General features: G+C 34.4%; 2 protein-coding genes, 1 long non-coding RNA gene and 1 pseudogene across 3 annotated transcripts; 3 read left to right on the top strand and 1 right to left on the bottom strand.

Moving 5' to 3' along the window:
- Positions 1–522: 522 nt before the first annotated feature.
- On the bottom strand, positions 523–9,194 carry LOC146937676 (uncharacterized; annotated as a pseudogene).
- Positions 9,195–10,711: 1,517 nt separating this feature from the next.
- LOC146937675 (membrin-11-like) lies at positions 10,712–14,284 on the top strand. The gene is made up of 4 exons (XM_085751873.1): positions 10,712–11,092; positions 12,420–12,540; positions 12,625–12,774; positions 13,923–14,284. The coding sequence occupies exons 1-4, from the start codon at positions 10,833–10,835 to the stop codon at positions 14,082–14,084; spliced, it is 693 nt and encodes a 230-aa protein (XP_085607999.1). The 5' UTR covers positions 10,712–10,832; the 3' UTR covers positions 14,085–14,284.
- Positions 14,285–22,725: 8,441 nt separating this feature from the next.
- LOC146937674 (uncharacterized) lies at positions 22,726–23,434 on the top strand. The gene is made up of 2 exons (XR_015031009.1): positions 22,726–22,966; positions 23,071–23,434. It is a non-coding gene; the product is annotated as an uncharacterized LOC146937674 (long non-coding RNA).
- A 2,952-nt stretch (positions 23,435–26,386) lies between these two features.
- Positions 26,387–27,151, top strand: LOC146937673 (uncharacterized). The gene has a single exon (XM_085749495.1). The coding sequence runs from the start codon at positions 26,387–26,389 to the stop codon at positions 27,149–27,151; it is 765 nt and encodes a 254-aa protein (XP_085605621.1).
- The last annotated feature ends 524 nt before the right edge of the window (positions 27,152–27,675 follow it).

Below are 27,675 nucleotides of genomic sequence, written 5' to 3'. Positions count from 1 at the left end.
CATAGGGTGCTTCCCTTTGTAATTATTGTTGTAGGCATAACAGTTAGAATTCGATGCCTCTTTCTGTTGGGATGTTGTGGCCACTCTTTTTAGCCATTTCGTTAGTGGGGTGGAATAGCCCGATTTCTTGCCTCCAGAAAAGACCCAGGTGTCTGTGGGAGTCTTTGAAGAGGGGCTGAAAATCCTCCTATGGTTCTTGCCTGGATTTTGCTCTAAGGATTTCATCTTATGTGGAACACCTCGGTTGTTGAAACCGAATTTTGGACGGTTGTCAACCCATCCTCCTTTGCGCTTAGTTTGTGGTCGAAATCCTTCGATAGATTTTGCGGCTTCTTTGTCGAAAACTGCATTGCACCTTGGGCAAAGCATGTCATTGGTGTTGGAGATCTTGCATCTATTGAGAAAATCATTCAAGTCTTCTTCAGCCTTATGGTATGCCACCTTCATCTTTTCAGCAAATTGGTCTTCAGTAACCATAACATTTTCAGATTGATGCTCCTCAGTAACCATCTCAACATCAGTTTACAGATTTTCTTTCGGCGTCGGTGCTAAGAGAGGAGGTTCGTTTTCGAATTCCTCTGAGATGTCTACTATGTTTATGGCAATTACATCGGTGTACATAGAGTCAGCTTTCTTTAAGGGGTCTGCATCTACTTGCATTGGCTGTTTGGTCTTGTCTCCAAATTTCAGCCTTCCCTCATCGAGAGCTTTCTGCACAGAATCCCTAAAATGAGTACAACGAGATAAGTTATGACCTAAAAACCCATGGAATTTACAAAATCCTCTCTTTTTCCTTTGTTCTAAGGGAGGCAGTTTCATATTCTTTGGCACTAAAATTATGCCATCAGTGACCAAGAGGTCGAAAATTTCCTCACATTTAGAAACATAAAAGGTGTATGTTTTAGGAGGGTATTTGTCATTTTTAGGTTCCTCAGGGTTCTTTTCGTTCGATGGCCTTAATAATTAACATGCATAAGGCGGCCCATCTTTTAATTATGCTAGATTAATCTCACTATCTTCGACACTATCTGAGCCCTAATCGAATTCTGGGTCAATGTCTCCTGTGTCTACATAGGCAATTTTCTCCCGTTTAGGGAACTTGTTTGTCCGAGCTTTCTCAGCCTTCAAAAGCTCCACAATTCGATCTTTGAACTCTTTGGGAATTTTGGAGCTAACATAAGTTGGTCTCTTGACGGCGCCATCTCCCAAATCTACTTCTTCGAGAGGATCTTATGCCCTCATTTTAGTAGTAGAGCCCATAAGATCTTCTTCAAAACCCAAAGGTCCATCACCATATATACAATCCAACTTTTGGTCCTTGACGAGGTCATCAATAGTATCTTCCACCATAGTTTCGATCACCTCTTTCTGCAAAACTTCGGCCTCTTTGGCCGTGTTAAATTTATTCTCGGCCACATAGGCCGTAATTTTATCCCAAAAATTGGGCTTAGTCGTGGATCACTTTTCAATATCGCACCCAGTTGGTAAGATTGCATACTCAACAGATCCTGGAGTCAGGTCGTCATTCACCTTCTTGTATGCTGAAGCTCTTGTCCTGAGCACATTTTCCTCCCTTAAGGGAGTTTCTTTATGATTCACAACTATGAAATCATGATCAACAAGTTCTCTTTCCCAAACAAAGCCAGATCCTGGTTGTAGTTTCATGGAATACATTTCGTCCTCTGCAATTGTATACTTGGGGCCAAGAGAAATAACTGGAGGGATAGTTACAAGCTGTTTGTCGAAATTTTTCTTGGTAATCTTATTCACCTCAGCCAGGAAGTAACTTTGATCAGCTTCGATGTTCTCCACCAAACCATCTTCTCTCCATATAGCAATTCTTTGATGCAAAGTAGAAGGTACTGCCCCCACGCCATGGATCCATTCCCTACCTAATAGCATATTGAAGTTCGCCCTAGATGGGACTACCATGAACATGGTTGTTTTGCTTACACTTCCCACTATCAAATCCACCTCGACAGCACCAAGGGAGTTGCTAGTCATTCATTCATAGTTAGTGAGGACTACATTATGTGGCTTCAAATCGTAGTCGACGAGTCCAATTTTCCCTAAAAAGGACTGGGGTAGCAAATTGACAGTAACACCACCATCCACCAGCACTTTGTTAACTCCCACGCCATTTATCTTGGCTTGGATAAACAGGGGTTTGAGATGATGTGTCATCGAAACATCAGGTCTTTCGAATACTGCATGTTGATCCTTGACACAACCATTGTTCATAACATAGTAGCAGAATGGCTTGTGAGCAGCCATTTCCTCAGTGAAATCGCTCTCCACTTCATTAACCTCTGACGAGACGTCATATTCGACAGGGAGCACTGATACAACATTGCATACTATGTCGAGACTAGTGTCAGATTCGGAAAAATTTGAAGTCATTTCTGCTTCTTCTTTTGGAAGATCTTTCTTCAGAGTTTGCAAAGGGGGAAATATCCTTTCAGTGGCTGGCCTTTTGACCATTTTGAAAACAATCTCCTGTTTTACTTTTCCTTTGTCAACATTAGTGATGTCTTTCAAGGCACTTGCCTTTTTCTGGCTTTGATATCTACGCTATTGTGTTTTTGCCATAAGGTTCTTCCCCGTGTAATTGTTGTTGTGGGCATAACAGTTAGAATTCGATGCCTCCTTCTGTTGGGATGTTGTGGCCACTCTTTTTACCCATTTCGTTGCTGGGGTGGAATAGCCCAATTTCTTGGCCCCAGAAAAGACCCAGGTGTATGTGGGAGTCTTTGAAGAGGGGTTGAAAGTCCTCCTATGGTTCTTGCCTGGATTTTTCTCTGAGGATTTCATATTGTATGGAACACCTCGTTTGTTGAAACCGAATTTTGGACGGTTGTCAATCCATCCTCCTTTGCGCTTAGTTTGTGGTCGAAATCCTTTGACAGATTTTGCGGCTTCTTTGTCGAAAACTGCACTGCACCTTGGGCAAAGCATAACATTGGTGTTGGAGATCTTGCATCTATTGAGAAAATCAATCAAGTCTTCTTCAGCCTTAGGGTATGCCACCTTCATCTTTTCAGAAAATTGGTCTTCAGTAACCATTGCATTTTCAGATTGATGGTCCTCAGTAACCATCTCAACATCAGTTTGCAGATTTTCTTTCGGCGTCTCCCAACGTAAAAATTTCATAACAATTATCAGAGTTTTTCATCACAAAACGGAATGTCACATTTCTTAAAAATCATAAATGAATAAATAATAATTTATCCTTCAAAAATTCAATCAACAAAGTACTTAATATCTTGCAGCGGAATTATTCAACATCCAAAAATAGTCTTTGGCACATAAGGTCTCATCATAAAAGTCTCATAAATAGTCTAAAACATCGTAATCAGTTCAATCCAACAACTTCATTAAAAATCTCATAAAACAATACGTAAGGAATAGAAAACAATGTCAAAACTCCCATCCCGTTACGTATCAGAGCACCTAAAGACACATTTGTGAGAAGTCCACTCACGACCACGCCTAATCTTGATTACCTGCAAGTTACCCATACGAAGAGCAACATTTTCAAGCAGAAGGGGTGAGATTTCTCAAACAATAATATTAAGTATATAAATCATCATTTACATTTAACAACACAAACTTCATATAATTCAACAATTATATTCAAATACATAGTTAACATCAACTCATCTTAGCAATATATCATGATATAACAGTCACAATCATCGTCACATAACATCATACAAATATTTCATCATTAGATTACTTCGTTAAAACATCACAACTTAACAACTTGACTCGACAATGCATCTAGACTCGACTATGCAACTCTTAACGTCTTAAACCGTCTTGAATCATCATGATAATGCAAATGCATGTGGTACCAATCTAGGGCATAAGCCCTCGTCGCTTATGAGCATAAATATACTCCTAGGGCATAAGCCCTCGTCGCTATTGAGCAAAAGCTCCTAGGGCATGAGCCCTCGTCTCTGGTTGAGCAAAAGCTCCAGGGCATGAGCCCTCATCTTTAAATGAGTATGCATGGACTCAACATCTTACGTCTTAGAACTTCATGAACATCTTATAACTCCTTGACTTAGACCGACACTTACATCTTAAATAAGACTCAGCAGTATCTGCAGCATATAAATAATTCATCTCATATCAGCATCATAGTACAACAGCATCAAATGATAATCAACAACATCTTAAACATCACATCATCATAAGCATCATAATTAACACATATAGTGCATAAATAACAAGATCACATCTTTATATAACCCATCTTTAAATCACACATCTTCAAATAGCACATCTTTATATAACCCATATTTAAATCACACATCTTCAAATATCACATCTTTATATGACACATCTTTAAATAACACATCCTTAAATAACACATCTGTATTCATCATCAAATAATTCCTCATTACCCAAAAATTGGATAGTAAATAATAATAAATCTTTATCACTATTATTATAAAATTAAGAGAAATCACACATTAATAATTGATATAACAAATCATATGATGCATATTAACTACCGAAGCAAAATCAAAATATCCTTTTTAAATTTCATTGATTTCTAGCACGTGTAATTATCGGTGTCAATCAATTTAAGGTATTATTAGAGAGGGATACAACAACATATTTAGTTATATGGCTAGTCCTAATATACACCTTATACTGTCAAAAGAAAACAAACTTTGACTAGCAACTTTGTTTGCTACATGCCAGAATTGCTAACAACTCTAAATTGTGATTGAAACGAAGGCCTGGCAGTACACTCCCACTCTATCTATCATTATTAAATATTTAGATGACATATTCTGTTATTCTAAAACCAAAATAGCTACGTATTCTCGTTAGTGAGAGGTCTCTATGAGGCTAATAAATTTTAAACTCAAGCTATTGGAAACGATACTAATAACACGGCTACAAGGATTCACAATTGAAAGATTTTCAGCAAAACATTATATTTGACAGAACAATTAAGCTATCACGTAATTTAATTCTTAATACGATACACCAAAATCAGAAATTTGAAAGATTTGCGGTTATTTACTTTTACTCATATATATTCAAAACACGGCATAATCACAACAACAAATTAGAGCACACATTTAATATGAACCTATTAAAAGATCATGAAAAACAATGGAAAACAAAACCCTTCACTATCCACATGTTCATACAACCCTTACGGTGAATAGATACTCCCCCTTACAAACTCATCCTAAAGCATGTTAGATGCAATCTAATGATTCACAGACCTAATATTAGTGAAAGATAGTCTCACCCTTACCTTATAACAGATGAAATCGGCAGCCTCCAGAGTTCTCTCTTCTTCTCTTGTCTTTTCTCCCTTTTTCTCCTTGTTCTCTTCTTTTCCAAAAAGCGGTTTAACGTAAAACTCTTTCTAACCTAAGCTTTCGTATTTATAATACTAATCACTCTTCCTAAATCTATTTAGGTCCAATAACTTATTCTTCTTTCTATTCTAACCTCCAATTCTACTTACACTAATAATTCTCATATTCTAATAAATAATAGAATAATGTCACATAATAAAATACTAACACCTCATATATATATATAAATAAATCACATAAATAGATTCTAACTTAATAAAAATAATTAAATAAAAGTGGGTGTTACACTAAGAGAGGAGGTTCGTTGTCGAATTCTTCTGAGATGTCTACCATGTTTATGGCAATTACATTGGTGTACATAGAGTCAGCTTTCTTCAAGGGGTCTGCATCTACTTGCATTGGTTGTTTGGTCTTGTCTCCAAATTTCAGCTTTCCCTCATCGAGAGCTTTCTGTACAGAATCCCTGAAACGAGTACAACGAGATAAGTTATGACCTAAAAACCCATGGAATTTACAAAATCCTCTCTTTTTTCTTTGTTCTAAGGGAGGAAGATTCATATTCTTTGGCACTAAAATTATGCTGTAACGCCCACTTTTTAATATCTATTAATTAATTGATTTATTGCATTTTAGTAGAATATTATATGATTTATTATATATATATATATATATATATATATATATATTTGATGGAATATATATTAATAAATGATATTATAAGTATTAATATCATTATTATGTGGGGGAGGAGTATTATTATTAGAAATAAATAATTATTAGCGAGAGAGTAGAGAAAGGGTTAAAAGTCAGTTAGAGAGAAAGAAAATTAGAACGCGTACAATTGGGAAAAGAGGAGAAGTCAGAGAGAACCCTAAGAACGAAGAACGCGGCTGTTGGATTTCAGAAAAATAATCTAAGGTAAGGGTGAGACTAACTCTCATTATTAACAGGTTTGATTCATAGAAAGTGGTCAATTGTTGTAGGTTTAAGGATTTGGGAATTAGGTATAGAATCATTAAAAATGGAAGATTCTAAGTGAACTTTGTGTAAATTGATGTAGAAAGATATTAATTAGTCGTAGCAAACGTTTAGATGTTGATTCTTGATGATTTAGAGGCTTGGGTAACGAAATTGGATGACTGAGATGTGAGAACAGAGGCATGCGACACAGTTCTGTCATCGCTCGCCTCGCGAGTAATCAAGCTCGCCTCACGAGCAAATGCTTCCCGCTCGCCACTGCGAGTAACCGATCTCGCCTTGCAAGTAACCTTTTAGCTCGCCGCTGCGAGCAATGTTGTGCGCCTCGCCAGTTCCCCTGATGAGCTCGCCATTGCGAGTAGTGTAGCTCGCCTCGCGAGCTAGTGCAGTACAGACCTGCTGTTTCGCAAATTCTTGCAATTTTGACTTGTTTCTATGATGGGGTAGGTTCTGTTGTATAAATGAAAGATGTTGTTGATTTAATTGTTGTTCCAGTAAGTGTTGTTTTGATATGATGAATTATTGTGAACATTTGTTAATGAATTTGACATTAAAGATGAAGTTGTTGCATTAGAGTTGTGTCGTTGCATAGTCAGAGATGGGGGCTTAATGCCTGACAAGTCCTTTATGACCTTAGAGATGGGGGCTTAATGCCCTGGTGGTACCACATGCATATTGAAGATGTCTAAGATGTTGTCGTTTAAGATGAGAAGTTGTTGTTGCATTGTAGAGTTATCATAACATAATATAAATGATGATTGCTGAGATGTTGTTGCTGTTTTGATGATGTTGTTGCTGTTCTGAAATTAAAAGATGATGTAATTGATGTTATATAAAAAATGAATATATATGTTGTTGATGTTTATTATGTTGATTGGTTACTTTAACCTCATTAAATGATGTTAAGAGATGATACTAATGCTAAATATATGTTGTTGATTATTCTTTATGAATTATTTACTTGTTATTAATGAATGTGAAATCTCACCCCTTCTACTTGAAAATGTTGCTCTTTGTATGAGTAACTTGCAGGTAACGGAGAATAGTGCAGTTGTGAATGATCTCCGTCGTGTCGTCTAGGATGCTCTGATACGTAACGGGATGGGGATTGTCTGATGCATTGTTTTCCTTGTTACGTATTTCTTTTTAATAATGTTGAAGTATTTTATGAAGACTATTTAAGATGTTAAATTGTGGCCTTTTAGTGCCAAGGATTTTATGAGATGATGTAAACTAAATTCCGCTGCATTTGATTATTGAATTTTATAAAGACAGATTGCTTTAATAAGTAGTATTTTCTATTACTATGATTGTTGGAATTGATGTATTGATGAATGTGATGCTCCGTTTATGATGATAAACTCTGATAATTTTTATGAAATTTTTAAGTTGGGAAAACGGGGTGTTACATATGCCATCAGTGACCAAGAGGTCGAAAATTTCCTCACATTTAGAAACATCAAAGGTGTATGTTTTAGGAGGGCATTTGTCATTTTTAGGTTCCTCAGGGTTCTTTCCGTTCGATGGCCTTAATAATTTACACGCATAAGGCGGCCCATCTTTTAATTCTGCTAGATTAATCTCACTATCTTCGACACTATCTGAGCCCTAATCGAATTATGGGTCACTGTCTCTTGTGTCTACATAGGCAACTTTCTCCCGTTTAGGGAACTTGTTTGTCCGAGCTTTCTCAGCCTTAAGTCTTTCGACTTGCCGGACCTTGTCTGCTAATTGTGCCATATCTCTAAGATATTGAGTATCCAGTTTCTTTCGAACGGAATAATCAAGGCCACCAGCGGCCATTTTGACTAATTCATGTTCTGGCACCGAAGTGAAACATCTAGCCTTAAGAAGACGGAATCTGTTCAGATAATCGTCAATTGACTCGTGCGTCTTTCGTCGAACGCTGGCTAGTTCCTTTAAACTAAATTTAGATTGACCCATGTAGAATTGTTCATGGAAAGCTTTTTCCAATTAGTTCCAACTAAAGATAGAATGTGGAAGCAATGTTGTAAACCAAGTGAAGGCATTTTTTGTCAAAGAACTTGGAAAATATTTCAATTTCAAATTTTCATTATTTGCCATCTCACCGGCCTCCATAAGATACTGAGCAATGTGTTCAACTGTCGATTCATTAGTTTCCCCAGCGAATTTCGTAAATTTGGGGACTTTCCAATTCCTCGGCAAATCAGTTTTTAATACGTATTCAGATAAAGCCGACATAAAATTGGGCCTATGTAATCCCATATTGAAACCATTTTGGGCTAACAAAGCCTCGACAACATTAACTATGTTATTATGGCCCTCGTAGTTGTTTCGACGGGCTTGCATGACCACTTGGTTCGCATCTTGGTGCCTATTTACCACTATTGGTATACTTTCTGGCTCTTCTGGAGCCTGTTGTTGTACCCTTGGTGGTTGTGTTTGATTTTTAGGCACTTGGTTATTTTGGCTAACTGCAGGGTTCTCTACTGACCCAACATTTTGATTTCGAGTCACCGGTGTATTTCGTGCTGCAGAAGCGCCAAAGAAATCGGCTATTCGCTCCATCTGGGCGGACATCGCTTGGTAACTGTTATTCATATCTCGAATTAACGGATTAATTACTGCACCCATCTGTTGTGTCACCAGATTAACCATTTCATGATTAGCCTCGTCTATCTGTTGCCTTAAAGCGACTAGGGAGGCATTAGTTAGTGACTGTTGGGGCGTTGCGAAAGGAACGGTCACCCCAGGTGTAAACAATTGGGGTATTGATACGTTTAAACTTTCCGAAAATGCAAATGGGTTAGTGTGTAGGCCTTGTATCAAGGAGGTTGGCATGCCATATTGCATATTTTGACAGCCTGTGCCAAGATTAAAAATCATTGGCTCGATGTATTTGAAATGGCCTGCAAAGTCTGTACGGCCAATGTAACCGCTGGAACGGCCTGAGTAGTTTGGGTGGACATAGTTGATCCCACTCGAGCGGCCTTAGTAGTTTGTGCGGCCATCGTCGATCCCACCGATTTTATCACGGTCTCTATGACACTAGTTTGGATCGATTGTGTACAACTTGATGATACGGGTGGGTTGGTTGCTGTCCCTAACGAACTGGCGGCATTCGACGCCGCTGTGCTCGAAACGGGAGGAGGACGCGTCATCTCAGGAAGTTGCTTTTTATTCCTTAATCGCATGCACAACGCAAACCAACAATGTTAATTGAACAAATTTCACGAGGAAACTTTAACAAAAAGCACAAAAGGGTCCCACTGGGCGTGCCAATTTGTTTACACTGATTTTTGGTAAACAACTGCTGGTTTGAAAATAGTTACTTGCGAGATCAACTAGTAAATCTTAAGGACATATTGTGTTTTGTTGTTTCCAAGAAAGTTATTATTGTTCTTTGAAGAAGTAAATAAACAAAAGTAAATGAAGCAATCGAATTCAACCCAGTTGAACTCAATCGAACCTTGTTAAGTAAAGTAAAATGAATTACTCAAAAGAAACAAGTAAAAAATGTAAAAACATTTAAGAAAATGAATTTAAATTGCATTGATTGAATGTAAATTGGTACACAAATTCATACATTGCAACTTGTGACTCGTTTCTCGCTTCCATACGGATAATTTGAGTGTAAGTTTTTTGTATGATTGAATTGTGACCCCTTTTCCTCGGGAAAAACTACTATTTATACAAATAGAAATAACTACCTATATTCAAATTCAAACCTATAGTTGCAGTAAACTAACATGCCTTATCCGTTCGATTTGAATTTCGAACGTGCCTTGGAAATATCCATTGTTTGACCTTTTCCGGAATAAAAACTGCCCTTCAATAGCTTTTTGTCCGTCGAACTGAAACACCTGCTTCTAGCAAGTTTAAATTCGATAAAAATAGGAGAACAATCTTTACTTCTCTCGATCACAAAGTCAACTTACTTTGACTGCATTTATTGATAGCCTTTTAAAAATATAGGCTAACAGGTACACCCCCCATTCGGTCCAACGCTCACCGGAAGTACAAACTACCACCGTGAACCACCACATTCAACCAAGCACCGGCAACCACCTTTTGATCAGGTACGATCACTTATTAAGAAACCTAAAACATAATAATTTGAAGTATAATTTTTTATGTTTTCTTTGAAATAAATTTTATAGGAAGATGTAAAAACAATTTTCATTGACTATTATTTATGGAGAAAATGAAAAGAGAGAAAATTGAATGTAATTTACATTTAATTTTATTGAAAAAAACAAAATTAAATAGGTTAAAAATTTGTCTTTTTTACCTGCATTTTACGACAAAAAAGCAAGTTTTTTTTTCGTTTTTGCATTTTGACAAAAAAGCAAAATTAAATAGTTTCTTTTTTACTTAGAAATTATTACATCATTTTACAAGTTTTTTCACTTTTATTTACAACTCAACCAAATTCGAATCTCACCTTACGTAACCGCGTTTCACAAACTTTTATCTTCGCCGGAGAAACACTCAGAACCCACCACCACCGTCTCCATCGTTACCATGGAAGTAGGAGGAGGCGGAGGAACGCTCTCAGAAGTACACCAAAGCGCGAAGAAGCTGCTACTTCGTTGTCGCGACGGCCTCGAGCGTCTCGAGCGCCTCGAACATTCCACCTCCACCTCCGCCGCCGTTGCCGGTGTCGATTCGGAGCTTTCCTTCTCCGTGAAGAGAGATATCAACCAGATTCAATCCCTCTGCGTTGAGATGGATCGTCTTTGGCGTTCCGTTGCAGCCAAACCTCAACGTGATCTTTGGAAAAGGTGAACAAATTGAAATTGCGTTGATTCTGATTTTGTTGAATTTGTTGCTGTGAATCATGTTTTATAGTTTGTTTCTGTGATTGATTCCATTGAGTTTCTGAATTGTGCTTGTTGAATGTGAAAGAATGTTGATAGGTTTCGATTTTGAAATGAACTTAGGATTGAATCTCGAATTCGTATAGAAGGTATGCGTAGTTCTGTTATAACGTCGAATTGAGTCCATTCACACTGTTTGGAAGATGAAATGAAAAATGTAGGGGATAGTTGGTTGGTTTATTGGTGATTTGCAATTTAGCGGAGAATTCGAACGGTTTTAGTGTGTTATACGAGAAATTAGGTGCATCTTAAACTTGATTAATTTTATTGAGGAAATATAGTGGTAAATGTCTGTCTTGTCCATAACCATTTAGTCCAGGGTTCGACGATCCTGGTAAATGTCTATCTTGTCCATAACCATTTAGTCCAGGGTTCGACGATCCTGGTTAGGAGATATCAACCCCTTAAATGGATCTCAATTACATGGAGGGATCGGTGTCTGCAGTTGCGCACGGAGGATACCTTTGGTTTTAAAAACAATGCGTGTCTTGTCATGTGAGGGGGGGGGGGGGGGGGGGGGGGGGGGTTTGTTTTGGGTTCTCTTTTTGCAATGTTTCTTTGTTGCTTGGGTTCTCTTTTATTGATTCTTATTTTTTGGTTTTTTTCATCGATAGTTGAGATTCCATATTATTCTCTTAAATTAAAGACTCATTTTAAAGGAATAAAATCTGAAAAAATTTAACACACTGATTGATAGTGTTAACAAAGAAGGGTGGTACATATGCACTGAGAGGAACATATTTAGAGCTGTATATGAATCTTAAATAGCATGAGCAAGGACAAGTACCATTGGTGAATGGGAATCCATTAGTTTGTCAATTGATTCAGTTATGTGGTAGCAAGAGAGATTTGTCGGTTGTCAATGTTAAGATAAGTATGAACCGAGTAAAATGTGTGCATGGTTTTGGTTTCTCAGTATCTGTCACTGCTTCTTCATTCTGTTCCAACCTTGTTCATAAATTCAATAGCAAGACTCTACGTAGTTTTGGTTTTCTTCTTGTCGCAAACCAACTATCTCCTTTCCTTTAAATAAATAATAATATATGATGAAACAATAACATGTAATAATTTCATGGCTTTATGAACTTGTTTACTTCTATTGAACAAAACATCTATTTGGCTTATCTAATTATTATAAATTTATTTGTTCATGTTTCACTTATATTATATATATGCTCTCTGATTTGTTATATTTGTACTTAAAGACGGGGAGTTATGTTTTCTTGAGCAGAAAGGTGGAACAAATAGCTGAAGAGGCTGAATCACTGAAAGAAAGTCTGGATAAATATAACTCGAGGAGTCAGAAACGGAGTAGAGAAGCTAAGGAGAGAGCAGAATTGCTGGGACGAATGGTATGTCATTGCTATCTGCTCTATTTGATGGCTTGCTGTGTATTTTCCCTCTCAACTTGCTAACAACCTTGTTTGCAATTCTAGAATGGGGATTCATCTCACATTTTGCGAATTTTCGATGACGACGCACAAGCAATGCATTCAGTTCGTAATTCTTCAAAGGAGCTGGAAAATGCTAATGCACTTGGGGAGGCTATTCTTTCTTCAATCCATGGTCAAAGGGAACGCTTGAAGGTATTTTTTCTGTTGCTTTCTTTTGTTGACTCATAATATACTCAATAGCCAGATGTTACAACAAACTCTGAGGCTAAAATTTAGGATTTATCTCTAAGAAGAACAAAACAGTTTTAAATACACTTTTTGCTATTGGTCTATTTATTTTATGGAAAGTCAACTTATCTAGTCGTGTCGTAATAGAATACCTTTTACAGAGAATGAACAAATATTAATGAACAAACCGCAATTATCCGCAACCTGCATTATGCCCATCAGTGTACTCTTGTTAAATATCAATTCGGTAGCATAGCAGAATTTCAACAAAACTGGTTTTAACAGTTCAAAATTTAAATGTTTGAAATATTTGGGCCTGTTTACTTTGTGAAAACATTTTTTGTTTTCATTTTCTAGAATGCGTATTCATTTTAGCTTGTTAATAAGAAAATGAGATAATATGCTAGCTAGGAATGATGCATTTCCAAAAATAATGAAAATAGTTATTTTGACATTTTCACTGTTTCTAGAAATGCAAGAGAGTTGTTACTTCAAGAGTCTCATTTCTCTTTGTTAACATACAAAATTAACACAATTTAAGAAACGAAAACATTTTAATGTTTTCACAAAGTAAACGTACCTTTTAATTTTTGTTTCCCTGTTTCTCCTGCACACTTTTAAATCCATCCATTGTTCCAATTGTTGACCTATTAAACATTTAAATCTATTGTCTCTTTTCCAAGAGTTGAAGAAACCCTGGCTACTTGTATTAAGGGATAATTAATATAATCCTAATCAGGTCATTGCACCGAACAATCCATTTTAGGAAACATTGTAGTGTATTCCAAGGAATTACATCATTTCCTTCATTTGTTGTGCATTTACATTTGCATAATTGTATCAAGCTATGTTTGATGCTTTTAGTTGTAGTTTTTATTCTTTGATTGAAAACAGCGTAATTTACTTAAAATGAAAGAGACGATTGCTGTGAAGAGGAACAAAGCAATTTTAGGAACCTGTTTCAAAGTTGATTATCGGTTACTCTCACGGTGTGATTCACCAATATTTTTCATACTGTTTTGAAGCGTGTTTAGACCAGTGGTAATAGTTAAGCATTGTTCATCCATTCATACTGTTTTTGAAAACATTTTTTTCGGGTTATCTTTGTGCAGAGTGCACACCGAAAGGCTTTGGACGTTCTCAATACAGTGGGCATATCAAACAGAGTTCTGAGACTAATTGAGAGACGAAATCGAGTTGATCAATGGATCAAATATGCAGGAATGCTATTGACTGTTGTTTTCTTGCTTACCTTTGTTATGTGGAGACGTTGACCAGTCAGGTGTTGGAACAAATAAATCATCCAATTAAAATTTGCCAAATGTGTCTTGAAAAATTCTTGAAGCTATTTTTCTTGAGAAGTAGCATTTTCCTTGTTAGAATTATTATTATGGAAGGATAATGCTGTTTATAGCGAATCTTTTATTCGCGAAAGCTTCCCGAGTTGAAAACACAACTTATTTTATTTTGGTAACCGACGTGTATGGCAAGTGGGGCACTATTTTTTTTGTTACCAAAGCAAACATGTATTCGTGAATCATTGGTTGGATTTTTCTCGGCGTGATATAGCATTGTCCATTATGGAATGACGGAATACTTACTATGGGCGATTTCAAATTAATATTTAGAAAAATGCCATTCAGAGTAACTATTCAGAGCTCTGTTGCACTTGATTAATCCTCCTTTGTTCTTCAAAATGAGTCGTAATTTTCAAATTGTTCCAAAGGTGTATAAATTGAATTAATTAAATTCAATTTTTTTCGTTCTGACTTGGAATAACCATTAACTCGAAGCCGATCTACAAGATATAAGTGATGGGTGATTTTTTTTTTTTTTTGGTTCATTTCATATATAGAAGTTCATTTATTTATTTTTTGATAAAAACACTCGGATATTAACGAAAATGGGGTCAAGGCACAAGAGAACCCAAATCAACAAAATACAGAAAAATCTAGGAAATGTGGGGATTTCTTTTTTGATGAAGTTAAAGGAGTCCACCCGAATTGGCGTCAAAGAGAATTGAACCTAAGACATTAAGGAAGAGCACAGATTTCTTAAATCCACGCCTTTTCAGAGTTAAAGATTGCATGCTTTGCTAGTTTATAATTCATACAATATCCACTACTGGCTTGTTTTGAACCACGTTAGAGATATCCCAGACTCACATTTACTTAGAAATTTTAATTTCTAGCATCAGAGTTTGTTTGGATGGGGGAATGTTTTGAGGGAATGTAATGTTACAAGAGAATTCAAATATTTTGAGGTGAATTCCATTGTTTTTGGATAATAATTTCAAGAATTTTCAAAATGATGGGAATTTATGAAGCATTTTGTTCAAGTTAAATTTAGAGAATTTCAAATGACACCTAAAAGGTAAGAATTTCAAAATTCTTCATTGTTATAATCCTTCAAATTTTGCAGTTTGGTCCTCAATTTTTTCAAAATTTTCAATTTGACCCCAGTAAATTTCCAAAAAATTATAAATTGACCCCTCAACTTTTTCAAAAAATATAATTTGACCCATCAAAATTTTTGATATTTACAAATTGACCCCTAATTTCAATTTTCATATTTGGTCCAAAAAAAATAAAAATTTATAAAAGTTCCCCAAAAATGATGACATTGAAATGAAATGAATTTAATTGAATCATTTAAATTGTCTAGAATTTTAAATTCTTTAAAATTTTCCAATTATCTAATTCAAACACACTCTTAGGAAATTTATGTCAATTGTACACTAAGACGTGAGAAACCAAGATGTAACGTGCATCCAAAGGTTTACGTAATGCGAAGAAAGAAAGACATCTAAAATCAATTTCTATTTTCTGACAATCTTGAATAACCTGTAAGATGTTTCTTACGACACGTTCTTCTACAAACCAAAGACAATATCAAGCTCAAGAATACAGTCAACACAACAAATTTGTGCTGCAAAACAAAGACCCGAAATTGTACGACATCCCCTCATCTGCTTATATTTTCTGGTACAATCTTGGAGCACGTTATAACCGCAACATCGTACAAACCCACAAAGGATATTTCATACAAACTCTTGTCTCATTCTGAAGCTCCAACATCCCTTTACAACAAATGCTTTCTTGGGATTACTAAATCATAAGTATTCAGAGTAATGGTTACATGATCAAGAGGAAAAATGCAGAACAATTGTGAAGATCAAGCAAAGTCTAAGGTCGTCCGACTACTAATGGCTATATAGTTTAGGGTTTATAGCTGAATGCAAAAGGATTTAGTGTCCAACTCAACCATATTAAAAGGAGGAAACCATATGCGGGTATCAATTTCAATATGAAAAAATGCTTTCATGATATGGTTATACGGAACATCCATGAGAAGAGCAAACGAAAAACGCAATTTCAAACAATCATTTAATATGTAGAAAAAACCATGAACTTCAGATATAGAAATTCAATGAAAATCCTTAGTTGATACTCATTAGATTTTGATGTAAATAAGAACAGTTGTAGCTGATACTCAATCTGATACAAACACAATGTTTTGATCCTCCCATTTGAGGCAAACAAACATTTCTTTAAAGGTTGTTTGGAGGGACAATACTCATACTAGAAAGGTCGTTGAAGAATACTCATTTCAGAGAGGCAAGTGTGTCAGACCAAAATTAGTTAATAGAACAAATCCCTTAAAGTTTGATGACAACAAAGCAATGTACGAAACATGTTTCATAACAATTATGATTCTCTAAATATGTGTTTAAGTATGCTGAATGTAACACCCCGTTTTTCCAACGTAAAAATTTCATAATTAAGAATCAGAGTAATTCAACTTTAAACGGAATGCTACACTTCTTAAAAATTCATAAACTGAATAAATAACAATTTATTCTTCAAAATCATTTAACATAAGTAATTCAAAACTTCGCAGCGGAATTAGTTCATTCAACATAAAAAGTCTTTGCCACACAGGCCTCATCAGAAAATCTCATAAGTCTTAGTTCAATATTTATTCATAAAAGTTCATAAACAATACGTAAGGAATAGAAGTAAAGTCAAGTCTCATCCCGTTACGTATCAGAGCACCTAGACACACATGTGAGGAGTCCACTCACGACGCCTCTAATCTTGATTACCTGCAAGTTACCCATACGAAGAGCAACATTTCCAAGCAGAGGGGTGAGATTTCTCAAACAATAATATAAAGCATATAAATCATGTAAAGTACATTCAACAACTTAAACATCCTATAATTCATTAATCATATCTAGCAACTTAAACTTCCTTAACTAGTATCATTATTCTTCCTACATTAGTCATATACTTCATATTATATCATCATATAAATATCATCACATATCTACAAATATTAGTCATAAACATTATCATATATCCTTTTAATCATAGCATCTTAATCATAGACATAAACATCATCATATAACATCAAGTACTAATCATAACCATCTCATAACATTATATATCAACCATAAACATAATCACAAACAATCCATCTTAAATATAATCACGAGGAATCATCATACATCATCATTAGTAAACGTATAACATCTTATCATATTCACATATCAGCATATCATAAATCACATAGCATCTTATCATAACAACTTCATATTCAACCATCATAAACAAATCATAATCAACATCATCATCAATCCTAAACAACATCATCGTCAAACATGAACAACATCATCGTCAAACATCATCATCAAAATCAAACATCATCATCAGACATGAACAACATCATCGTCAAACATCATCATCATAATCAAACATCATCATCAAACCTAAACAACATTCTTAATCAAACTCATCATTCACTTCATATTCAATCTTAAACAACTTCATAGTCGACTCGACACTTGACTTGACAATGCGACTCAACTTGACGATGCAACTCTTAACAACTTAACTCATCGTAAACTTCTTGATATGCAAATGCATGTGGTACCATTCAGGGCATCAAGCCCCCAGCATATATGAGCGTAAATAGGCTCTTCAACAAGTGATCATAAAGCTGCCGGGCCTCAAGCCCCCAACGTAGTTTGAGCATTAAGCTGCCGGGGCCTCAAGCCCCCAACGTAGTTTGAGCATTAAGCTGCCGGGCCTCAAGCCCCCATCTTTAATGAGTATGCAATGAACTCAATCTTCCTACAACTTGACAACTTAAACAACATCATGAACATCTATGACATCCTAACATCTTGACATCTTGACAACATAACATCTTAACAACTTGATGACTTCATAACGACTCGACGACTTAACAACTCTTATCATCTTAACGTCTTAACATCTTAACATCTTGACAACATATGGATCACATAAATAATTCATGTCATATCATAATATAACAATATCAAATGATAATAAACAACATCTTAAAACATCATATTCATCAATCATAAACAACTTCATATAACATCGTATTTAAACATCGACAATAATTCACTAAGTATCTTTGTAAAAACATAATAAATTATCCACAACATATTTTCATGTCAAACCAAAGCTACTGGAAAGATATCACAAATATCAACAACTTTCATGTTTACAACAAAGATCAATTCAAAACAGAAACATATGAACAAAACGCAAAAACATGAAACAGAGAATGCTGTCACCTACAATTTTGCTAAGACCTCCCTGTAGTATTTTCATCATAACTCACAGACCAAACATCATTTTCACGTCAAACCAAAGCCACTAGAAAGCTAACAAAATTATCTAAAACTTTCATGTTTACGCCTAAGACCAATTCTGTACCGATCAATACCAGTTTTCATTTTAAATTCGGAAAAGTTGTGCTGAAAGTCCATAAAAATTTACTGTGACCTACGTGCAGTAATTTGACCATAACTCAAGTTCGATATATTGTTTTGACGTGAGACCAACGACATTAGAAAGCTAACATCCATACCTACAACTTTCGTGTTTACACCTAAGACCAATTCCGCACCGATCAATACCAGTTTTAATATCAAAATTCGGGCAGAATGCAAATTTTCTTCAAGTTTCACCTAATCTCATGGTGCTAACCTCAAAACTACTTCCAATAATCATCCTATGGATTATCTAAGGTCTGTACACAATTTCTACATCAATACAACAAGTTTTCATCATCTAATCATCAAATCTCTCTCAAAACCCTAATTCTCAAATTCTCACAAACTCTCCCCAACTTGTTAGATGTAATCTAATGATTTAACAACTTAATATTAATGCAAGATAGTCTCACCCTCACCTTAGATTAATTCCTAAATCAGCGGCAGCGTTCTTCTTTCCTAAGGTTTTCTCCTCTTCTCTTGACTTTTCTCTCCTCTTCTCTTCTTTCTTGTTCTCCTCTTTTCCAAAAAGCGGTTTCCGGTAAACTCTTTCTAACCTAAGCTTCTCTATTTATAACACTAAAATATTCTTCCCAAATCTATTTAGGCCCAACAACTTATTCTTCTTTCTATTCTAACCCCCAAATCCACTCACACTAATAATCCTCATATTCTAATAAATAATATTTCTCTACTAAATATATAATAATATACCAAATAACAAATATATTTCCAAATAAAATAACAAATATATTTCTTCACCAAATAACATATATATTTCTACACAAAATAACAAATATATTTCTACACCAAATAAAATATATATTATGCTAGTAAATACCAACATATAACATAACAAAATATCACTCAACATAATATATTAACTAAATTATAAAAAGACATCTAATCTCAATAAATCATATATCCCTCATATAAATCATATAAATACATAAATATATTCTAAAACTAAGTAAAATAATTAAATAAAAAGGAGGGCGTTACATTGAAAATTGTAAGTATAGGTGAAGTACTGCTTCTGCACCAAGTCAAAGCTCTACACTACCGGTCAAAGCTACGGACTTGTATTGCATGCTACATTAAATATTTGGAAGCTCTGGACATTGATGAGTTAAGTGTCATAGATAAAGGCAAAGCTCTGCACCAATATTAAGGTCAATTGTGGAAGTCAAGATTGATGTACAATCCTCTGTAGTGAGATCCTTTGTACCAAGTATCTGACTCGAGTAATTCATCATTGATGTATGCCACAACTAGATCTCAAAGAAGGAAAGTTTATTATGACTTATGCTAGGGAATAAAACTCCTTTAAGATAATCATTGATGAAATTTAATAACTGAAGCGATGACCTCTAAGTCTCCAAGATGTCTCAGCATTCATCTAGGCATTGAAAGACAAGGATTTCTTCATCAACAATCATATACTTCATCTTTATTTAAAGGACCAAGTTTGACTGAAGAAGATTACGACACTCAAGCATACTCACGTTTATATAAAAGTCTAACTTGTTCATATATACTACTGTAATTACATACATACTTGTTTATATTATATACTTCGTCTGAAAAAGAAAAATAAACATATGTAAGAGATACACTAAGTGTACTGAGCTTCATATCTGTTTACCACTCCAAAAGTTTATGTAAACACTATCTTTTTGTAAACAACTTGTTGTTGTATATCTCTAGAATTAGATTAGGAAGTCCCCTAGGTTGAGGAAAGGAAATATAGGACAAGGTTGTCTAAGTACTGCTGTTGTAATTAGGATTTGATTATAGTGGAAAAATCCTCCGGAAGTGTAAGAGGACTATAAGTTATCCCGGATTGTAGGGTGAACCAAGATAAATTTTTTGTGTTGTCTCTATCCCTTATCTATTTACTTTTTGTTGTTATTTGTATTTTCGAAAGAGTTGCAAAAACATCGAACACAATTCAAACCCATTTTTGTGTGTTTTTCTCACCTTCAAGGTGAACGATACTCAATATGGAGAGGTAGTTGAAGAATACTCATCCTTGAGAATGGCAAGTAAAGTTGAACCAAACACACGTAATATTACAAGACTAGTAGTATGAAAAAAAATTGAAAAAATTGGGGGGGACCACGGCCACCCCTGGCCCCCTTGTGCATCCGCCACTAACACACTCCAGGAAACTCTATCAAATAACAAAAGATAAATTTTTAACTTAAATATTTAGGTTATCATTAGAATAATTAAGGGCTAGAAATCTAAGTCTATCGGTTCTAAAACACCCTCTTTATTGTAGCTGGATTTAGTGTAGTACATATGATTTAGCTTGAAGTTTCCTTAGTCTTGTTGCTTGGTTGTAGTGGCATATTTTGAGATTTGAGATTGGAAACTCTTGGTTGTTTTTCTTGTTATATAAGATCAAAATTGTCTATTTATTTTTAATGAATTTTATTGCTTAATTTTGGCCATCGAGATAGCTTATGATTTTAATATTTGAAAAGAGATTTACTCTAAGACAATTTTTTGGCTTGTAAATCTTCATATTTGTCACATGGCAATTCAAGACTAGGTAACATAATTGCAGTGAGCAAACAAAGAAAACGAGGTCCTCGTGAGCTTAGCTCAGTTGTAAGAACAATGCCTAATATACAAGGTATGAGGTACGAACTCCGGACACCATAAAAATAACAAAGAAAATGAGTTTAATTTGTACTCATATTTAAAAGAAGTTAACACTTGTCCAGATAAATTAGGTGCATATAGTCTTTGGATCTAATGTTTTTTATTATGGATGGGATATTCCTAACTTTATCCATAATGATTTCTTTTATGATAGGTCTGACTTACAAATTTTAGAAACTGTTAAGTTTTTTGTAAGGGTTTTAGATTTATGTCACCCCTTGTCTTTTTAATTTATTTTTATGAATATACACCCTTCGGTCACAAATATAAGCAAAAATTCACTTTTTAGGTTCATTCAATAAATGATGTATGTGGACTATTAAATAGACAACATACATCATTTATTGAATGAATCTAAAAAGTAAATTTTTGCTTATATTTGTGACCGGAGGGTGTATTTATTAGATCGTTGCAGATAATTAATGATTTTCTACGGTAACAAAACAGTTTGGGATGTCAATTAATCACGATGATGTCTTTAAACTTCCAGTTTATTTTCTTTAAATATAAATAATTAAAAAAAATTATTTTGTTAGTAATCAATGCCACTTTTTTTTTTTTGGTCTTAGATGAAGTGGTAATCCACTGAAAATAAACTCACAGACAAATAATTAAAAAAAATTATTTTGTTAGTAATCAATGCCACTTTTTTTTTTGGGTCTTAGATGAAGTGGTAATCCACTGAAAATAAACTCACAATTATTTTGTTAGTAATCAATGCCACTTTTTTTTTTTGGTCTTAGATGAAGTGGTAATCCACTGAAAATAAACTCACAGACAACTGTGAGATCTCGGGTTCGAACCTGGGTCACGACGTCCGGCCTTGCAATTTCGGCATTCGCCAGTTGAGCTAGGACTTCTAGACTAATCAATGCCACTTTATGTTGAATATCAATATACTTATTTTGGGGATGAATCAAATCAACAACTTGCGAAAGCATTAATGAGAAGTTTTTTTTTTTTTTTTGTTGGTCTGAGTTTGAACTTGAACTTTACATATATTATGCATTATTCATACCAACTGAGTTAAACTCAAAAGGACAATGAGAAGTTTCTTTTGAAACAATGTAGAAGAAATCACGCGACGAAAAAAATTGATACTCGCTCCTTAATATCAAATGAATTTACATAAAAAAATCCCCTTTCTCAAGGATGTTATTGCGCCGATTGTGCATTTTTTGTAGTAAAAATCCCCTTTCTATCATCAAAGGTTGAAAAGTTAATTAAAAAAATAACGAATTCTAAGTATTACCAAGGTTTTTAAGTTACCTCCCTTTCTCAAGGATGTTATTGCGCCGATTGTGCATTTTTTGTAGTAAAAATCCCCTTTCTATCATCAAAGGTTGAAAAGTTAATTAAAAAAATAACGAATTCTAAGTATTACCAAGGTTTTTAAGTTACCTCTTTAGTTAGTATGTTAAAGGGACAAATACAACACATTGATCTACTCAAGAGACTTTTACCGATGATTCCAATTTTAGGAAATGCTTTAACAAATCCCTTAATACTAAGATATTTAATAAATCTTAACATAGCTTGAGCTTCATACACTATAAAGTGAAGAATCATATTCGATTTGTTATATGTCTAAGAGAAAAAACATGGCCAAAACTACGAAGCTTATTTATGTTATGATTTTATTTCTTTCCTTATTTCTTGTTGCAAAGAATGTTGATGGTAAGACATTTTTTCATTATTTTCAAGTTTCCTTCTTTGCTTTGGATTTGGTACACAATCTTTATCTCGTATTGATAATATTATTTTATTTTTTTTATTTACAGCACAAATTAGATGTAGGTATGCCTTTGAGTGTCGAAGAATTGCTATATGCAATATTCCTAATAAGTGGAAGTGCAATAATCATCAATGTGAGTGTGTATAAATGATGCCACTCATTGTATGATTACCAAACCCAAGAGAGCCAAGGAAGAATGAGTTATTGCACTATCAATAAATCCATTCAATACATCTTATGCTTGAATATTCCATGAGTTGCTTTTCTCGTTATTGTGTTGACACTAGATAATTTTATTTTATTTATTTTCGTTTTGTATTTTCATAGACTTTGAAATTATGAATTTGTACTACTCTAAGATGTTTGTAATGCAATGGAATAAGACACTAAATAATATTTTAATTAGATTATCTTCTTGTCTATTGATTTTTGAGGTATAGTCATGAACTCTAATTTATGTATATCATATCATATTTTCTTTCCAACCCCCAACATCTATTTTGAGTTATTATTAAATATCTCTTAATATTTCCTAAAAAAAAAAATCTCGTAATAGATCAATATGTTATAATGGTGTCAAAACATTTCTCTCAAGCACCATAACCTATCCCAAATTATTTATGGGATTCAAGTTTATAGTTAAAAAATTATTCTAAGTTGAAGCCTATAATTATTTTGTTTTTGGATATAAGTATAATGAAGACTTTAAAAGATTTGCGTCAAATTTAAAGTTTCAAACATTTGAGGGACTAATTTACAAAAAAAAAAATTCAGGCACCAATTAGCAAATTTTGAAAATTTATTAAGACAAATTAACAAAATAGGGACTAGTGTGTAGAATTTTTTAAACACATGGATCAATTTGCATAATTTGAAAGAATCATGAAGACTTGGAGATCAGAGAATTATAAGTACTTATTAAAGGTGCTAGAAAACACAAGAACTTTTGATTGAAACACACTTTTGATCATAGAGTTATTATTTTGTCCATTTTAAACTTTTTAACAAAATGAATCAAACTTTTGATTGAAACACACTTTATATGTAAAATTAGTTCCTAAAAAAAAATGTAAAATTAGTTTGAAAGTATTTAAAGTAAACAATGAGTAGGAAATGAAAAATATAAAAAAGAATGCAAAAATATTTTTATATCGTTCACAACAATATGTTGCTACCTCTAGTTTCCTCTTTATAAACATATTTTTCTTTCTCTACTCAAAGAAATTAATCCACTATTTTCAATAAAAGACAAATAAAAGAATGAAAGACAAATAAAAGTCCTCGTGAACTTAATTCAGTTGGTAAGGACAATGCATAATATATGCAAGGTTCAAAGTCCGCACACCAAAAAAAAATGAAAGAAAAATAATATTTACTCTGCCTATCCATACTGCTACGATATCACAATTTTATTTCTATATCAATCCAAGCACACAAAGCATACTTGATTTATTTACAATAAGATCTAATAACTCTCAAGAGAGAGATTTAACAATCATGCTTCACTTGTTCAATACTTTTTTTTCTTCTTTTGAATACGTTCTTTTTAAACACCAAAACATGTCTATATATGTTGATCACCAAAATGTCTTCATAATAAAATTTGGAATTCATATAAGTTGTGTCTTAAGGGTCTTTCGATCACCATACAAGTTACACGGTCTCTTGGAAATCGTGGTTAGGTCTAACACAACCTCACAAAACCGATTTGGAATTCATATAAGTTGTGTCTTAAGGGTCTTTCGATCATCATACAAGTTACACAATCTCTTAGAAATTGTGGTTAGGCCTAACACAACCTCACAAAATATGTCTTCATAATAAAATTTGGAATTCATATAAGTTGTGTCTTAAGTGTCCTTCGATCATCATACAAGTTACACAGTCTCTTAGAAATCGTGGTTAGGCCTAACACAACCTCACAAAACCGGCTTTTAAGGTGATGATTGCCCCCGCTTATAAACACATTTCGGACTCTTAACACACCCCTTCACGACCAGCGTTATTGGGCTTGGTTCGTGGACATAAATGGTGGGTGACCTGATTGCGAAAACCTGATAGCAAGTGGCCTAATGGATCTTGAAGAGACTCTGATACCATCTTAGAAATCGTGGTTAGGTCTAACACAACCTCACAAAACCGACTTTTGAAGTGAGGATTATCCCCACTTATAAACACATTGTCATGTCATCTCCTATCTGATGTGGGACTTTTATCACAGTCTACTGTTATATTCAATGCTATTATGCCATATAATTGTATATGTGATTTTGATTCACTATTTAAATTTCCAACAATATTAAGGTAAAAGAATTGAAAAATTTCTTATGAAATGTTGGGTTTGTAATGTTTTCTACATTTTCATACTTACAATTTGGAACCCTATGCTCCTTTCGTAACCCCACGCATGTCCCTCTTAATCTCTATGGCTAGATTCTCATTATCATTATCAGATCATGCTTGTCTATCTTATATGTGACACCATCACCATTCTTATATTAGGTTCGTTTTGGAAAGGCACCAGAAATGTATCAGTCCCTTCTCATACATTTTATGCTAATGACTTGATGGTATTCTGCAATGGAAAATTGAATAATTTGACTAATCTAAAAGAATTGTTCATTAGATATGTTATGGCTTCAGGTCAGATTGTGAACACCTCAAAGTCTACTTTCTACTCAGGAGCAATCACTCACAATAGACAACTTCAAATTGCAAATTTGTTAAATTTCAATCAAGGCTCCTTACCTTTTCGTTATTTGGGAGTGCCTATTTTTAAAGGGAAGACTAAAGTCATTCATTTACAACCTGTTACTGACAAGATAAAATCAAAGTTGTCGGCATGGAAAGTTGCTTTATTATCTATGGCAGGTAGAATTCAACTTGTTAGATCAGTCATACAAAGTATGTTAATTTATAGCATATCCATATACTCTTGGCCTGCTTCTTTAATAAAAAATTTAGAAAAGTGAATCAGAAATTTTGTGTGGAGTGATGATGTGAAAAAAATAAAGTTGGTTATAGTTGTTTGGAAAAAGGTTTGCAGACCCCTTTCTCAAGGTGGTCTCAGTTTGAGGTCAATTAAAACTTTAAATGCTTCAACTAACCTTAATTTATTATGGAGCATCCTGCATTCAAATGAAGATTGGGCCAATCTCCTTAAGGCTAGGGTTTTTAGTAATAAAACTCCAATTAAGCACCATATTCATTCATCTATCTGGAGCAGTATCAAAAATGAATTTGCAAATATTGAAGACAACTCCTTCTGACTTCTTGGTAAGGGTGATAAGATTGACTTCTAGAATGGTTGTTGGTGTGGAGCACCTCTCTCTCAGGCGCTCAATATTCCCCCAGCCATCAGCATGCATCTTACTTCTAAGGTAAGTGATTACATTTTTGAAGGTGTTTGGAGAATTCCTGAAATTTTGAATCAAATGTTTCCTTCCTTGAGACAACTTGTGCAGCAAGCAACTATTCTATTTGAACCTGAAGAAGATCAATTGTTATGGAAGCATTCTGATACTGGTAACTTAGATCATAAGGTATCTTACTCTTTTAAACTTCAAAATCATCCTGAGCTGCATTGGCCGAAGTTGATATGGAACAAAGATATTCCTTCTTCCAAATCTCTGATGGTTTGGAGATTAATGCAAAATAAAATCCCAACTGATGAAAACCTTATGGCAAGAGGCTGTCATGGTCCCTCAATCTGTAATCTTTGTCATAACAGTCCTGAGACTTCAATGCATCTATTCTTTTCTTGCTCATATGCAGTCAAACTTTGGTCTTGGCTCGCAACTTCTTTGGATACATTGCTGCACTTCACCTCTTTGGATGATATTTGGAGTATTTGTGAGAAGAGATGGTCTCCTCAGTGCAAAGTTGTCATTGTTGCTGCTATTTTTTATCTGCTCAATACCATTTGGTTTAGTAGGAATGAAGCTAGATTCAATGATAAACACATTAATTGGAAGATAGCAATTTTAAGAATCAAGGCTAGCACATCATTATCGGGTTCTCATACTAGCAAGGCTTCAAATAACTCCATTAAGGATTTTTCTATATTGAAATTTTTTAAATCTAAGATCAATCATCCAAAGGCTCCTTCATTCTTTGAAGTGGTTTGACATCATCCTTTGCAATCTTGGATAAAATGCAATACAGATGGAGCTTCTAATGGCAACCCTGGCCCTTCCTCTTGTGGGGGTATTTTTAGAGATTTTGAAGCTTCTTGCATTTGTTGTTTTGCAGAACCACTAGGGACTTCAATTTCCTACTTAGTTGAGAGCCATAGAAATTGTTTCAGAAAACAATTGGAGAAATCTTTGGTTGGAGACAGATTCTTCTCTTGTTGTAAATGCTTTTATGTTTTCTTCTTCTATCGCTTGGCAAGTTAGTAATAGATGGACTAATGTTAGAGTCCTCCTTAGGAACATGAATTGTATAGTTTCTCATATATATATGGAGGGAAATCAAGTTGCAGATTCTCTTGCAAACTTTGGTTTAACTTTGGATTCCTTTGTTATTTGGAATCAAGTTCCTTTGTTTGCCAGTGAATCCTGTGGTCGAAACAAATCTGGCTTACCTAATTTTAGATTTTCCACTCCTTGATGAAGTTTTGGTTTAGTCCCCTTCCTCCTTTTTGTACTTT

The sequence above is a fragment of the Medicago sativa genome, chromosome 3, assembly GCF_051527215.1.
Source record: "Medicago sativa cultivar Bolivia chromosome 3, Bolivia_mono, whole genome shotgun sequence".
Classification (NCBI taxonomy): Eukaryota; Viridiplantae; Streptophyta; class Magnoliopsida; order Fabales; family Fabaceae; genus Medicago; species Medicago sativa.
Note: the sequence above shows the minus strand (reverse complement) of the source record. Positions and strands in the feature narration are given on the sequence as shown.